General features: G+C 34.5%; 1 protein-coding gene across 5 annotated transcripts in view; it reads right to left on the bottom strand.

Annotated features, from left to right (window-relative positions):
• The window catches only part of LOC100818307 (DNA (cytosine-5)-methyltransferase CMT2), a 33728-nt gene extending 17184 nt beyond the window's left edge, over positions 1-16544 (bottom strand). For 2 of the 5 annotated variants that reach the window (XM_014768894.3, XM_026126235.2), the window contains exons 1-5: positions 15980-16543; positions 13199-13233; positions 12489-13086; positions 12232-12266; positions 12015-12117 (exon numbers count right to left, since the gene is read on the bottom strand). In XM_014768894.3, the coding sequence (XP_014624380.1) occupies positions 12015-12117; positions 12232-12266; positions 12489-13086; positions 13199-13233; positions 15980-16348 (1140 nt within the window). In that variant the 5' untranslated portion in view covers positions 16349-16543. Of the gene's footprint in view, positions 1-12014; positions 12118-12231; positions 12267-12488; positions 13087-13198; positions 13234-15979 lie in introns of all 5 variants that reach the window. The other 3 variants (XM_026126234.2, XM_006599152.4, XM_014768895.3) reach the window with 3 other exon arrangements.
• Between the last annotated feature and the right edge of the window lie 438 nt (positions 16545-16982).

Genomic DNA, 16982 nt, shown 5'->3' with positions numbered 1-16982 from the left:
ATGTGAGAGTTTCATAGACACAATGACATTGTGCTCTGCAAAAGGAGAGAAGAAAGCACTAGCTGTGAAGAATGTGACATCAATCGAGACAATATATCATTGAAATGTTGGTCATTAAGAGTGATAACCCTCTTTGTAGACATGAATAGACAAGGAAAATGCATTTGAGAGATTTGGCAAAGTTTGTCTACAAAATATGAGCAGCCAAAGATGCAGAGAGGAACAAGATAGAGTTCATGGTCAGGGAACAATAGAGTGTGAAAAAGGTGCAAGTTGTTTCAACCAAGTATTGATTCTTTCTTTCAACAATATCATTTTGCTAAAACATATAAGCATAAGTTTGTTGAGCAATTCTCAGTGAGGACAAAAGAGATTGAAACAGTATAGAGTAGACAAATGTTCACAAGCATTATTCATGCACATTTTTTTAGAGTTACCAAATCAATTTTGAATTTTTGCAAAGAAACGTTGGAAAATTGGTGAAACATTAGAACAATTTCCATTAAAAATAAACAAGTGGCAATGGGAAAAATTGTCCATTAAATCAACAAAATATTGGTAATCTAAAGGTGATATAACACAAGTAGGACACCAAATATTAGAGTGAATCAATGCAAAAGGAGATGAAGCTCTTTTCTTAACTTGATGTAGATAGTTGCTTCATGTATGTTTATCTGAGTAACAAAACTCAAATTGAAAGGATTACCTGGAGGAAAGATTGGGAATCATAAAAACATTTTCTACAAACTAGGATAACCAAAATATTGGTGTTTTGATGAATGAATAAAAAGTGAAACAAGCAGCCAAAGATGAAATAAAGGTCATGAACAAAAAAGCATAGAATGTGTGGGAAAGGGAAGTGTTCAACCAATTCGTTGAACTGTTATTTGAGAATCATTGGCAAATGTAACATTTGGCAATGAATCCAAATAGGACAGATGAAAAAAAATGATTTGTTGCTAGACATATGATCAAATGAGCCATAGTCAAGTATACAAGGTCCACTGGATAAGGACTAATAAATATAGGCAACAAGTGTAGAGGATTGTATGGTCACCGGGAGCTGGAGATTTTCATTATAATTAGCATGGGAAGAAACAATGTGAGTATACATAGAAAATTTAGGTTCTTGTTTAGCCTTGGTGACGCATTGGTCCTCCACATGGCCAAAGCGTTGGCAATAATTGCAATGGCAGTAATTACACCCACTTCAAACCATGCCAAATAGTTGAATAACAATACTAAACCTTTGAAACCAAGCACAAGGAGACTGCTTTAACCCATAAAGAGAGCAATGAAGTTTATAAACCAAATTAGACTCCTCCTAAAAAACAATGAGGTTTCCATATAAATTTTCTCTCCATGTTCGTTGTGTAGAAAGACATTTTTAACGTCTAGTTTAAATAGAGCCCAATAACACATGGGAGTCATGGCAAGGAAGAGACAAACAAATGGCATCTTGGTGACAAGTGAAAAGCTATCACCATAAACGTGAGTGAAACCATTAGTAACTAGATGAGCCTTGAAGTGATCAACCTTATCATTAGGACAATTTTTCATTATGTAAATCCAATGAAAATCATGTTGAGTTTTTCCTTAAGGGAGAGGAACTAACTCCTGATTACCATAAGCTTGAAATGCAATCATCTCTTTTGTTGTTACCTAATAGTCACCCTAGATGAGAAAGTACCTTTCTAATGAGTTTAGGAACAAAATATCTAGACATGGAAAAGATAAAAGCTCAATAGAGCGAAGATAAAAGATGATAATTGAGAAAGCAAAAAATAGGATGGAAGTTATGAGAGGAATGAATACCTTTTGCAATTGCAATTGGAAGGTCAACATTTGAAAATGGACTTGGAATAGGTAGTGATGTTACAGCAAGGGTTCAATCAATAGAAACCTCAAAGGAATGTAAAAAATAGTTCGGCAGTAACAATATACTTGTATAAAGGCACATGGGATAAGGACAACATGAATTACCAAGGTTAATTGAAAAGAGAGGAGTGTAAGAGGTAAAGCTTCTGTCAAAGAATTACATGAAGAAAAACAAAAACAAGAATAGAAAGGGAAAGGCTAAAAAAATGTGACATCAGTGAAGAGGTAGTATCTAGTAGTATCTGTAAAGTCATTTATAACCTATTTGAAGATGAAAGTATCCAAGAAAGATGCACTTAACCAATTTTGTGACAATTTATCCTATCCAAAAGCCATATTATGAACAAAACAAACACATCCAAAAGCATGAGGCATAACAATGCATAATGACTAGCAAAGAAATAGTATAGAATAAGGAACTTGAGGGTGAACAACAACAACGAAGCCTTATCCCACTAAGTGAGGTCAACTATATGGATCACACAACGTCATTCGGTACGGTTAAAAACCAAAGTTTCAAATACATTATTTAGCCTAAGATCTCCTTAGAAGATTTCTTTCAACTTCCTCTTTTATCTCCCTCTTCTGCTTTTCACCAAATTAAAAAACAATTGAGGTTGAAGAACAAAAAAGGAAATTAATGCATCTCCCCAAAAGTCTTATACCGCTTGGTGATGTTGGCTACATGAATCATACATCATTCATCTCAATTAAAGACCAAATCTTTAGAGATTATTCCCCATGAGATCTCCTAAAACCTTTCTATAATATCTTTCTTGGTCTCCCTTTCTCTTTTGTAATAGGACTAAAATTTGTGCAATCTACTTTTCTCATTTGTACTTCAACTGGCCTTCTTTGTACGTGTTTAAATCACCTTAATCATTTTTTTTATCATTTGTTCCTCAATCAATGACACACCAAATCTCCTTGTATATAATCATTTCATATCATGTCCTTTCTTATGTGGCCACACATCCATCTGAACATTCTGATTTTTGTTATTCCCACCTTTTTTCTCTTATTATTCTTACAAAGCCTAACATTCATAACCATAGAGTATATAGACATAGATATAGCAGTTCAATAGAACTTCCCTTTGTGTTTGGTAGGTGGTGAAGTAGACGTGTCAGCCTTTAGTTTGTTAGTGCAGGTAGCTTGCAATTAACAATTGTTAGACCTTTATGTGGGTTATGCTAGGATATATAAAGGAATTATGTAAGTATTGTTAATGCGAGAAATAACATTTCATCATTCTCTCAAATCTTTTTTCATTTTTCAGAGAACTCTCATTTCTCTCTCTTTATCTTCCCTCTAAGTTTTCTTTTGCGATGGAATCCTTGAGTTTAAATACTAGGTAATTTGCAATCACAAATAAACCTTGATGCCTTTCTCGGATTGTTATCATTTTGCCTGTATCATGTGTGTGACATCTTTATTGTTAGACACAAGACGATCCATCATTGGACAACCTAGACATCTCTTGAAATTTTAATGAAAACAAAGATGTAAATTTATGTTAAACATTTTGTTGCATGTAAGTTAACAGGTTTGAAGACTGGAAGCAACACCAGTTGAAACTTATCCATTAGTGGATAACTTGTCTATTAGAAGCAGGAAGTACTATTCTAGTCCATCCAAACACCGATTGAATAGAGAATTTTATTTGAATTATTCATTTATACTAGTTTATATGATTTTGTTTAAAAGGAATATATTTGTGAATCAATCTTATATTTCCTTTTATGAGTCTAACAACCATATTAAGTTATGAATGACAGATATGAAAAGTTTTGATCATATTAGACAGAAACACACAGGATCAATTTATTCCAAGAAACAAGATCAATCTGCAAAACGGTCATATTATTCAATGTTGAAGATACTCTCCACAATTACGAGCTTCTCTCTACCTATAAATATGACATCAAGGATTGAAGAAAAAAAGAACATGTACAAAAAACAAGAGTTGTGAATCAAGAAACAAGGAAAAAGAAAAGCATTGGTTGAGAAATACAATAAGCTTAAGAGAGTTCATCCTTTGTGATATACAAAATACTTGTGAGAAAGCCAGGAGTGGCTTAGTAACAAAACAATATTTGGGTGTTTTTAGATTTAGAGGAAGTCTACGGGTTGTGGCAGTTGAGAATACATGTAAACTAGAAGTGGTAGAAAAAAATACTTATTGTAATCAAGTTTGATTAGTGGAATCATTTACTGGTTTGTAAAGGAGAACTAGACATAACTCAGGTTAAGTGAACCAGTATAAAACGAAGTATTTTTACTGCACTTCTTATGCTTATCAAACTATTTCAAAGTTCATTATTAATACATTTTGCACACAAGGTTTTCACTGAAAAATAAGTTTTATACATCATTGGACAACAATCCACTTTTAAGTCTATTGGAGTATGTAAATACATAACTGTATAAACAGTTTTGTTTCATAATTGTAAGGGTAGTTAGCTCTTGCTAACTGCACCCATCTAGTATTAGACAGTAGTCTATATGTTGTAAGGGTTGTCAATTTTCACTTAACTGCACCCAAGTAGTTACATTATGTTAGAAGTTAGTTAGAGGTAGTTAGAGTTAGTTTACTTTCTGTTAGAAGTTAGTTAGAGGTAGTTGTGGTTAGTTACTCAAGTCAGAACTCTTTAAATACCTCTATTTTATCTAACTCATTGAGATTTTTCTTTCTGAGCAATAATATCAGCTTTATCTTTTTCGTTTTCTCTCTCACTCTCACTCAGTTTATCGAAAATGGTATCTAGAGTCGTTTTTTCGTAAGCTTGTTCTTTTGCGAAGCTTCCTACTGTGCATCCATGGCTTCTGTGCCTTCCAATTTTGCTTATTAATCATTTCCCAATTCGGTTGCAAAGAAACTTGATGACTCCAATTATCTACACTGGCGTCAACACATAGAGCCAGTAATCAAATCGCACAAGCTGCAACAATTTGTGGTTAATCCCATCATTCCCTCCACGTTACCTCACCAAAGATGATCGCATCGCTGATTAAGTTAATCCAGAATATGAAACCTGGGAGGTTCAAGACCAAACGTTTCTTGTTTGGCTACAATCTACCCTTTCGAAGTACGTATTGTCGAGAGGTCTTGGTTCCAATCACTCGTATCAAGTTTGGGACAAAATTCATGAGTACTTTAGCCTTCACACCCAATCTCGTGCGCGACAACTTTGATCTACCATGTCGTGGTCAATCTTGATGGAAAATCAATTGAGGAATACTTGCACAAAATCAAAGGCTATATTGATGAATTAGCTAGCGTGGGCATTCCGATTCGTCACGAGGAGTATGTTGATGCACTCCTCGAAGGGTTACCGTCAGATTACGTGCTAGTCATTTCTGTTATCGAGAGTAAGAAGCATACTCCCTCCATTGCAAAAATTGAAGCTCTTCTCTATGGTCATGAGACTCGTCTTACACGCTACAATCGAGATACTCCAACGACCAGTTTTGCATCACTACACTACACTCAAGGCTACTCGCATCCCAACACGTACAAAATTGGTGGTTTTCGAGACTCGCATGGCCGCGACGGTGATCGTGGTACCTTTTCCGACATACTAGACATAGGGGTGGTGGCTCTGGCAGAGGCCACAGTGGTGGTCGTTTTGCTAACTTCCAATGCCAAATTTGTCTCAAATAAGGACACACTACAAATGTTTGCCATTTCAGGACTAATGTTAGCTTTCAACCACATGATTCCCTCACTCTTTTTGAACCTACTATGATGCAGCCCATTCCTTATTCAACTAGTCCACCTAGAACCTCCAACACTTGGGTTAATCCCAATTCTAAGTCAACAGGCTCAGGTCATAATCAGCCCAATGCCATGCTCACAAACTCAACCTCTCATGGGACTGCTCTAGCTGGCTCCACTTGGATACCAGATTCTAGAGCTAGTTTTCATGTTATTGGTGATTCTCAAAACATTAAACAGTTCACCCATTTTGATGGCCCAGATCAGATCTTTATAGGTAATGGTGAAGGTTTAAGTATCTCTAAAACTGGTTCCTCAACCTTTATTTCTCCTATTGATACTGGCATAACTTTTAAACTTCACAAATTGTTACATGTCCCTTCTATTTCAAAAAATCTACTAAGTGTGAGTCAATTTGCCAAAGATAACAATGTTTTTTTAATTTCATCCTCATGTCTATCTTGTCAAATCTCAAGAGACACATAAGGTCCTCCTTCAAGGATTCGTGGATGCTGATGGCCTCTATACATTTAACAATCTTCAACTTCAAGGCAGCCCATCCCAATACTGACCTCTCTTATTCAACTGTAAATGTCAATAGTAGCTCTAATATAGGCTCAAAATCTGTTGTTTCTTCTACCAATGTTACCAACCTTTGGCATGCTAGGTTAGGTCATATCCAAATGATCATGTTATGAAAATTGTTCTTAATCATTGTAACATTTCCCATTTGAATAAAAACTTCACAGAATTCAGTTCCTCTTGTTGTATGGGTAAAGCTCATAGACTACCTTCTCATAATTCCACTTCTGTATATTCACCTTTAGAACTTATTTTCACTAACTTGTGGGGACCTTCACATGTCCCCTCATAAGCTGGTTATACATATTGTTTCCTTCATTGATGCTTTCTCTAGGTACACATGGATTTTTCCTATAAAGTCCAAAGCTGAAACCATTGTTGTTTTCAAAAATTTCAAATCTATGGTTGAGTTACAACTTAATACCAAGATAAAGAGTATTCAGTTAGATTGGGGAGGTGAATACAAACCATTCTCTAATCTCCTAGCCTCCTTTGCCATCTCCTATAGACTAATTTGTCCTCACATTCATCATCAAAAAGGTGTGGTTGAGAGAAAACACAAACACATAGTTGATTTGGGTTTAACTTTGCTACATCATGTTTCTTTGCCTCTATAGTTTTGGGACTATGCTTTTACAACCGTTTTTACCTAATTAACAAGCTACCTACCACTACTCTTAAACTTGTTGTTCCTTTTGTTGCCTTGTTCAATGAAGAGCCTAATTATCACTTTCTCAAAACCTTTAGGTGTGCCTTTTTTCCTTTGCTAAGACCATATCCTACACACAAACTTAATTTTAGGTCTCAAGAGTGCCTATTTATGGGTTACTCTTCTTCACATAAAGGCTACAAATGCTTGTCACCTTTTGGAAGGATTTACATCTCTAAGGATGTGTTGTTAAATTAGATAAGATTTCTACAAAAAGTCTAGATTTCTACTTTAGTCTCAGTCCTAACCTATCTCCACCGCGTGTTGCAACTGTACCACCTACTAATTCAGTTTTTGTTCCTCTCATTCCTCCTGGTTTTTCACCTTTGCCCACTCATTCTCCCATCACTATTGTGTCTGTACCTCCAACATCTACTTCTTCTACATCCATTTTTGCTGAACATCCAAATTCTGAGTTCACTACCATTCCTACATCCACTTCAGACACTATTACTCCACTACCTCTTTCCCAATTAACACTCACCCCATGCAAACAATATCTAAATCTGGTATCCACAATCCTAGACTCCACCCTTCACTGTTTCTCACTCATTGTGAGCCTAAGACTGAAACAAGCTCTAGCAAATAATTTTTTTTTTATCAGCAAAGATAATATTTTATATATACTAAAAGAGTACCAGAGGTACTAAATTACATATATTTAAGAACCCAGAGTAATGGTTTCGATTTAGACTAAATGGAGTCTAGATTGGAACCACAGCCAGGGTATAGACATACTAGTAAAATGTAGTGGCATTCTATGTTACTAATCTTTACTTATACAAAATCCCTGCTCTAAGGTTACTAGTCCATTGATTAAAATGCAATGAAAAGTCTTTGTCCATATGCCTCAGCCATGTCCGTAATAAGAGGGCTGCCTCATCCATCACTTTGTTACTGTCAAATGATTCATTGGAGAATATCATCTTGTTCCTTTGCTGCCAAATAGTCCACGTCACGGCTAACCACCAACACTTCCATCTATCAGCCCTAGTCCCCTCATTCAATATAGATCCATGGTGTAGGAAATGCTGTCTTGGATCATTTGGTAAGGCTGTAGAATTATTCACCCAGGAATATGTTTTCCACCAGATCGGTATGACTTTATTGCAGTGAAAGAACATATGTCCTGCTTCTTCTTCTACCCTTGCACAGAATGGGCAGCTCCTATCCATGAGCTCTACTTGTCGCCTATGTAAGTTTACTTTAGTAGGCAGCCTATCTCTAAGTAGCCTCCATGCAAACAATCCAAATTTAAGTGGCACCTTCAACTTCCACATCTCCTCAAATGCCTGATCCCGAATCCCCTCAACTGCTGACTCCCTCATCCATTTGTACGCTGAGTACGCCGTGTATCTCCCGGTTGGGTCCGCCATTCATTCCCACTCATCTCTTCTATGTGTGTGGATAGTCTTACCTTCAATGTCTTGTAGGAAATTAACAGCCATAGGGATCTCATTATCGAACAGTGGCCTCCTCCATGATAAATTCCACTCCCAACCCCCTTCCTTATGGTCTCCCAGCTGCTGAATTAATTTTTTTGCTGGCACGAAATTAGGAACAAACTAGGATATTTCGTTACCAATGAGGTCTCTCCATCCAACCACTTATCCTCCCAAAATTTGATCCTATCACCACAGCCAACCCTCCATTGTGCACCCTTTTTTACATCCTCACCCTGTTGTGTTGTTTGGAATACCGACTTTAGGTCTTTCCACCATACCGACTCTAGCAAATAATGATTGGCTCTCTGCTATAAATGGGGCTGATGCTTTTCATGATGCCTTGATGAAGAACAATACTCGGGAATTGGTATCATTACCTCCAAATAGGCAGGCTATTGGCTGTAAATGGGTGTACAGGGTTAAGGAAAATGCTGATAGTTCTGTTAACAAATTCAAAACAAGGTTAGTAGCTAAGGGGTTCCATCAAGTTCATGGCTTTGATTTTCATGAAACTTTTTCACCTGTGATCAAGCCTGTCACCATTAGAATTATCCTTACTCTTGCTCTGTCCTATGGGTGGAAATTGTTTCAGCTTGATGTGAATAATGCATTTTTAAATGGGACTCTTGAAGAAACTATTTTTATGAAACAACCTCCTGGGTTTGAAGTTATTGACAGGTCACTAGTCTGTAAACTCAATAAAGTCATCTATGGTTTAAAACAGGCTCCCAGGCAATGGTTTGATAGACTTAAGTCCACTTTACTTCAACTTAGTTTTGAAGTTACTGATAGGTCACTAGTCTGTAAACTCAATAAAGTCATCTATGGTTTAAAACAGGCTCCCAGGCAGCGGTTTGATAGACTTAAGTCCACTTTACTTCAACTTGGTTTTGTTGGAAGCAAGAGTGCTTCCTCTTTGTTTATCTATCGGCATCAATTGCATGCTGTTTATATGCTGGTTTATGTGGATGATATAATTTTGACAGGCAGTTCAACCTCTTTGATTCAGCAGCTTACAGACAAACTTAATACTTCTAGGTCATTTAGACTACTTCTTGGGCCTAGAAATCAAGTATCAGTCCAACAAGTCTATCTTGATGACTCAGAGCAAATACATTTGAGATTTACTCCATAAAACTAATATGGCTGAGGCTCACTCCATTTCTTCTCCAATGGTCTCTAACTGCAAACTATCCAGACATGGGGCTGATGCTTTTCATGGTCCTACTCTATACAAGTCTATGGTTGGTGTATTGCAATATGCTACCCTTACTAGACCTGAAATCAGCTTTGTTGTCAACAAAGTTTGTCAATTTATGGCTACTCCTCTAGATTCTCACTAGACATTGGTGAAAAAAATCTTAAGATACCTCAAAGGGACCTTGTCTCATGGTTTGCTACTTCAGCCCACCTCTATTGCAAAGCCCTTGAATATTAGAGCATTTTGTGATGCTGACTAGGCGTCTGATGTGGATGATAGGCGCTCAACCTCAGGAGCTGCCATCTTTCTTGGTCCAAATTTAATATCTTGGTGGTCTCGCAAACAGAAAGTTACTATCAAGTCCAGCACAGAAGCTGAATATCCTAGCATAGCTCAAACTTCCACTAAATTAACCTGGATCTATACTTTGCTGACAGAGTTACAAGTCTCTTTCACTACTCCTATTATTTTCTGTGATAATCAGAGTGCAGTCTCTATTGCTCATAATCCAGTCTTTCATAGCATAACTAAACACATGGAAATTGATGTGTTCTTTGTTAGAGAAATTTTTTTGGTCAAATAGCTCACTATTGTTCATGTCCAGCTCTAGATCGGTGGGCTGACATTCTGACTAAGCCTCTCTCTGCCTCAAGGTTTGAAGTTCTTCGAGGCAAACTCAATGTGGAGTGTTTCTTCTGAAAACTCTTTCCCTTGAGTTTGAGGGGGGTATTGGAGTATGTAAATACATAACTGTGTAAATAGTTTTGTTTCATAATTGTAAGGGTTGTTAGCTCTTGCAAACTGCACCCATCTAGTATTAGACAGCAGTGTATATGTTGTAAGGGTAGTTAGTTTTCACTTAACTGCACCCAAGTAGTTACATTCTGTTAGAAGTTAGTTAGAGTTAATTTACATTCTGTTAGAAGTTAGTTAGAGGTAGTTAGAGTTAGTTGTGGTAAGTTTCTCAAGCCAGAACTCTTTAAATACCTCTGTTGTATCTAACTCATTGAGTTTTTCCTTTCTGAGCAATAATATCAGCTTTATCTTTTTCATTTTCTCTCTCACTCTCACTCTATTTATCGAAAATAGTCATTGGACGACGGTTTTATAAACTTGTTTGTTATAAACATCTTTTATTTTGTAAAGGTTTTTATTTTGACTAACACACTATTCAATCCCCCTTCTAGTGTGATTTATTGCATTTCATTTATTAATCTCTGCATCATTTTGTAATATTGTACTAAGATATTTAAACTTAGAAACCTATTATATGACCTCTCTCATTTTTAGTTCCAAGTCATTTTTCTCTCGTCTTGCTCAAATTTGCAATGCATACCTATACGCTGTCTTATTCCTACTTAAGCAAAAAACCTTAGTTTCCAAAGTTGCAATTTAAAGTTAATTGTTTCCCTAGATTCCTCAATTAAAATTATATCATCCACAAAAAGCATGCAATTAGCGATGATCTTTACATGTCTCTAGTAAGCATATCCAAAACTAGATTATATAAGGACTTAAGGCTCAACCTTAATATAATTCTATTCCTATAAAAAAGTCCTAAGTTTCACTTCCTATTGTTCTCACACTAGTACTTACACCATTTTACATGTCTTCTATAGCCCAGATATAAGTCACACAAATACCTTTCTTTTCCAAAGTCTTCCACAACACTTCTCTAGACAATTAATCATATGCTTTTTCTAACTAACAAAATCAGGAACAGAGATACCATGTTAGTGAAGATTAGTCAACTTTTTAACAACTGAATATCATCTCTAGATGTCATCTATGTAAATGGATTTAGCATGGGTCCACAAATTATAATCAAAGTAGTGTGTAAATTGTGACGAAACGAGAGACCTATGGACCTCCATAAGAAGGTTCAGAGAATTGCATCAGCCTTTTCCCAATTTTCCATATCGTTTTCACATATTCAAGTTAGGTGTGCAAATGATCCTTTAAACCTAGACACATGCACCACTTCTCAACTGGTTTAGACTAAGATACATAATTAAAGGGACCTAAACTGTTCAGTTGCAATTGCCAAATAAGGGGTAAAGTTGCCAGTAAATGATCCAGACTTCAAGTTGGATGATGGGTCCTCCATGATAAATTGAAGACAGCTTCAAACAAGGAGGAAAAACTGACAATGGAGACAGAAATAGGATAAACGAACTTCAGAAATGATATCAATGAAGAAAAACAATCCAAAACAGGTCAAGCGGCGGCAGCAAACTCCAGCAGTGATGCAGGCTCTATGTTAACAGAGAGAGACTAAAGAAATGCCATTATGTGCCATGACTAAAGAATTGTCAATAAAAGGACAGGAATTAGGCTGCATATATATCCTTCATTAAATTGACATTGCACAAGCTCATGGTGGAAATGCAATGCTGTGGAAAAATATAGAAGGGCATAATTGATCAAAATATATCTTAATGAAAGAAGAAAAAATGTATGTTTTTTTAACCAAGAACTTACTTTTACAAATGCACAATCGCCAAGACTAAAAATACAATTCCCAATTTCAGCTTGGGCATAATGGCATTTGACATTTGCAATAATCTCATCTTCTTCACCCTCGCTATGAAACCAACAAAATCAAAATGAAATATAGGAACAAGAAATTAGAAAATGTATCAACTGAGAAAGAGGGCTACAATACACTACATAAGTTTATGACATGATTAATACTTACTTTATTTTAAACATGTTGTCTTTACATTTTTTGTCCTGCAAGCTTCAGAGAAAAATCAGATAAAAAAAATAGAAGAATACAATGTGTTTGGATTAAATAGAAACTAACAAAACTTATTCCATTTCTTCAAAAGTAAAGAAAAAAAGACCTTTTGTTAAGTGACATAAAAATGGTTAATATTTTTTTTTCTTTTCTGAGCACAACATACTAAAGTTCTTACAGCATGAAAAGCATACTGAAAGAATCAGGTCAACAACCTTTAATTCATAACGCCATCCCCATCTTTTCTGAGCTTCATCATCAGGTATTGGATCACCAATGAAGGAAGGAAAGTTTTCTGAATCTATACATTCCTTAGTTGAAGAAGTAGATGTATTAAATTTCTTTCTTGGTGGCCTGTCATCTGACTCAGGCAAGGCAAAGGAATTAGAAGTTGTTCTGCCATTTTCAGTCCAGGATGGGGATGTGATTGCCTCTGAAGACCTTATCAAGTATTTTGTATCATCAATTCCACACATATGCTGCTCAACTGGTGAATTAGACAATTCAATGTAAGTAGAAATCACTTTGGTATTTTTTTTCTTTTGGTGAACTACTTTTGATGTTCTTTTAACTTGTGAAGCATTAATTTCCGTGTTTTCATTCCCATTTGACGATGAAAGTCTAGGAGATCTCCTAGGCTCCAATGTACCATGCAGTTTCACCTCAAGCTTTTCTGCATATGCCTCACATGATGGATCTAATCCTGGGCACTGCCTCAAGTGCTTCTCACCAAAGAACTTCCCGTGAGAATTTTTGATAGGCTTAGCATCTGAATGAAGATTGGAATCTACATTTTGGTCCTTTAGGTAAGCACTACAAAATCAAAAAGCATTATGTGGCCTAGAATTAAAACCATTAAAATTTAACCAATGAATGCAATGACAGGAAAGTAAAGTACTAAACATTCTTTCCATTTTTCACTCACTTCAATGGTAATTCTGGACCCCTAGACCCTTGCCACTGCACAACTCAAGAATCAACAGACAGAATTTTAACCCATGAAATTCAAATAAAGTCAAAGATGGTATGTCAACAATACTGCAGATTGTGTCAACGTGTTGTTAAATATTATGCAAGGAAATAAAAAAAAGGATACATAGACATAAAAAGACTGAGAGAATCAAATACACTGAAAATAATAATAAAGCATTATGTCACAGTTCAAAAATAGATATAGCAAATATGCTATTGGAAAATGAAAAAGGGGTATTTAACAAAATGATAAAGAAGTCACACCGTAATTGGTGCATTGCTCAACAACCCAAGAATGAACCTTCACATACTTCCTGCTGTTGAATTTATTTAATATAACAGTTGGATTGAAAAATGGCATCAACTATAAGAGTATAAGTTTTCCCTCAATTTAAAATCTAGTTCACATTTGATCATAATGTTTTATTATAATGTGTGATATGTTTTTTTTAAATATAAATAAATGTCAACTATAAGATTGTACATGCATGAATGTCCAATACTTTCTTCGGTCCTTTTTATAATTCTCAATTAACTAATTCACATGGATTAAAGAAATTAGTTAATTTATTTTTTGGGTTACAACTTATTTTTGTAACAAAAAATAGTTAATTTATTTAGTAGCATTAAATTTGTCCTAAATGTACCAAAAATATATATATATATATATAATGTACCCCAAAAAAATTGTCCTAAATTTATGTCTTTTTCCAAAATTATCTCTAACATTAATAATAATAATACTCTTTATTATTTTTTTTCAATTATTTTATTGCCTTATTTCTTTTAATCTCTCATATCAGTAAGGTTTCTCTCAATCTTCTCCATAGAGGCAAGGTTACAGTCTCAAAAAGCCTAAGACATTAATATATTTCACTTACTATTTATTGAACTTGGAAAAACTCACAAAAATTACTCATAATTAAGGGTATTTTTATATATAAAATAATAATAATGTAGGAGACCTCTAGTTTGTTCTTATAGAAAGGACCATATTTAAAATTTCGTGTATGCATTATAAGATAAAATTATCCGATTGCTGGTTACGAAAACAAAATAAAAATTATTCTCGTCATAAAAAAAAAAGAAGAAGAAAAATTATCCGCTGGTTATAGTATTTGTTAACTACATACTCTTCAAACAAAAAATAATTATAATAAAAAATTATAGTATTTGTTCCTATAGAATCCAATGATTTGATTTTCCTCTCTCAAAATAGCAAAAAAAAAAAACAGAGTCTTGCTATCTTGATAAAAAAAGAGTCTTGCTATATTGGTTTTTAATTTTTAAATTTTAGTTACTTGCAAACGCAAATATTTAATAATTTGTACGGTTTTGATATAATAATATTTTTTCTTCTTAATAAGAAGTTTCTATTTTTGCTTCTAGCCTAACTTAGTAACTTTTGCCTAAACAAAACAAAAAAGGAAAAATTGATATTAGCCAGCAAATTGATTTAACCCATTCAGGGGGAACTATGCTACACAGTACACACGCCAAAATCCAACATTTCATTTTTCAGCCAAATCATAAAGGAGAACTTGAACTTCTTGACAAAATAAGTGCATTGTGTGGTTTGCAATTGAAATTGTTGTGCCGCTCATTCTAATGTAAACCAACCGATAAAAGCAAAATAAAAACAAAGGTTCTTCATGTTTTCGTAAAGTATTTTTGCCTCAAACATACTTTTATTCCTAATTTTGAAGCATGCACTAAAAATGGTATCACTAACGGTAACTCAGACCTTCATTAAAAAAAAACTATATTTCTCATATTACATTTTATAGGCAAAATGCGGCACCAGATTAAAATAAACAAATGGAAACAAATACCTCAATTTTCAATCAATTTTTTTTTTTAATTCCTGAGTTTCAAAAACAATAATTTTAGGTTTTTGTACTTTTTTATAATTAATAAATTTGATCTATTTTAGTGAAACTTAAAATACAGGTGTAAGAGTCCAAATTCACTGATTATTAAAATTACGATAACTAAAATTATCATCTATATCTATATCTATATACGTATAAAAATTGTCCAGCCACAAGCTGGCAAGCTGCTGGCAATTGCAGGACAATTTGCACTTTCTGTTTTTTTAATGCAACAATTTTTTTATTTTTTTAAAATTTAAACATTTTATTCTTTTTTTTTCTCTCACTCTATTTTTACTAAAAAAACGGGTTCCAATGCTAGTTTTTAAAACATAAAAATTAAGTTCATTTATGGATAAAATCCAGAGAGTTCCAAAGTATTTTTACTCACAAAGCAACATTTTTTTTTTTTTACTTTTTTCATTTAAATATCAAAATTCGCAATTATACGTTAGAATACAAAAACATTTTCCAAAACACTTGTATTTATAAATGCAGATCTCCCAAAACACTTGTATTGGGTTCAGATGGTTCCCAATATGTTAGGCTAACATCGGGAACCAATTGTGCACCTAATCTTATTATGTAATTCGGTACCTCTAGTACTATTCATTTATATATATATATATATATATATATATATATATATATATATATATATATATATATATATAAAATCATATTTTTGCTGAGCAAAAAAAAAAAACATTTTCCAACTTTAAATAAAAAAATAATAACCTAAAACCAATGTTAATTTTCCATTAAAAAAACCAATGTTAATTGAGTAACCTAAACCAGATTTTACTAACAAAAATGAAAAAAAAAAAAAGGACAGCGCGCAAAGTAAAAGGACAGTGACACACCTTAACGGGTGTTGAGAATCTCGGGGAGCGTCTCCGAGATGTCTCCTCCTCCGCTGCCGTCGCCGCCGTTTCCGGCGACCGCTTCCGCTTTCTGGAGCCCGCATTGCCGCCATCCACGGCGGCCGGAGCAGAATTGAAGCGGGGGGAGCGGCGGAGACTGAGAGCCTGATCTGCATGCGGCAGTAGGCGCATTCTGGCGGCGCACGTGCCCGAGGCGGGGAGGCACGTGCTTAACGGAATAAGGGGGTCGCAGGAATAATAATCGGGTGCATTTCGGAAAACGGTGACGGCCAGGGAATTGGATTTTTGTTGTTGTTGAGGATCTGATCGGGATTTTGGTGTTTTGTTTTTGTGCTGCGGCGATTTCATGACGTTGTGTTTGTGTGTGTTGTTGTTGACTCTGTTTGCAGTGTGGTGAGAGAAGAGAAGAAAAAGGGTTTGTTGGTAACTAATGAATGGCTAAAAGTGAAAAAGTGAAGAGTGATATTGAGAGAGTGTTGCGTTTCTTTAAATTAATAAAAGTGTGGTCTAACTCATCTCTTCCAATCAAAAAGTACGAATTACGAAAGGGGCATCATCGCATGGGTGGTGGGTGACAACATATATGTGGCAGAACTTTTATGCTTACTTCTACTTCTATCTTTAGATTTAGTTTTCCCATGTCTGCTCCCAACACTTTACATTTTATTTAAAATGAATGCTATCAATATGCATTTGATTAATTAATAAATGTTAAATTAAAAATATTTAATGATTATTTTAATGTAATTAAAAAATTGAACTGATTAATATTTTTAATATTTTTAACAATTAATTTAATTAAGTATTTATTTAACATGTTTTATTCTTGAGAAATAATCACTCTATTTTTATTTATAAAACTCAAATTAATAGTAGCATCGGTTAATATTTATATGTCTCAATTCATAATATTTCTTATATTAATTGTTTTTAAATTAAAATATTCTTAATTAATTTCACTAGAAAAAAATAGAAGAAAGAA

Source organism: Glycine max, chromosome 16 (genome assembly GCF_000004515.6).
Source record: "Glycine max cultivar Williams 82 chromosome 16, Glycine_max_v4.0, whole genome shotgun sequence".
Classification (NCBI taxonomy): domain Eukaryota; kingdom Viridiplantae; phylum Streptophyta; class Magnoliopsida; order Fabales; family Fabaceae; genus Glycine; species Glycine max.
This window is presented reverse-complemented; position numbering and strand designations above follow the sequence as displayed.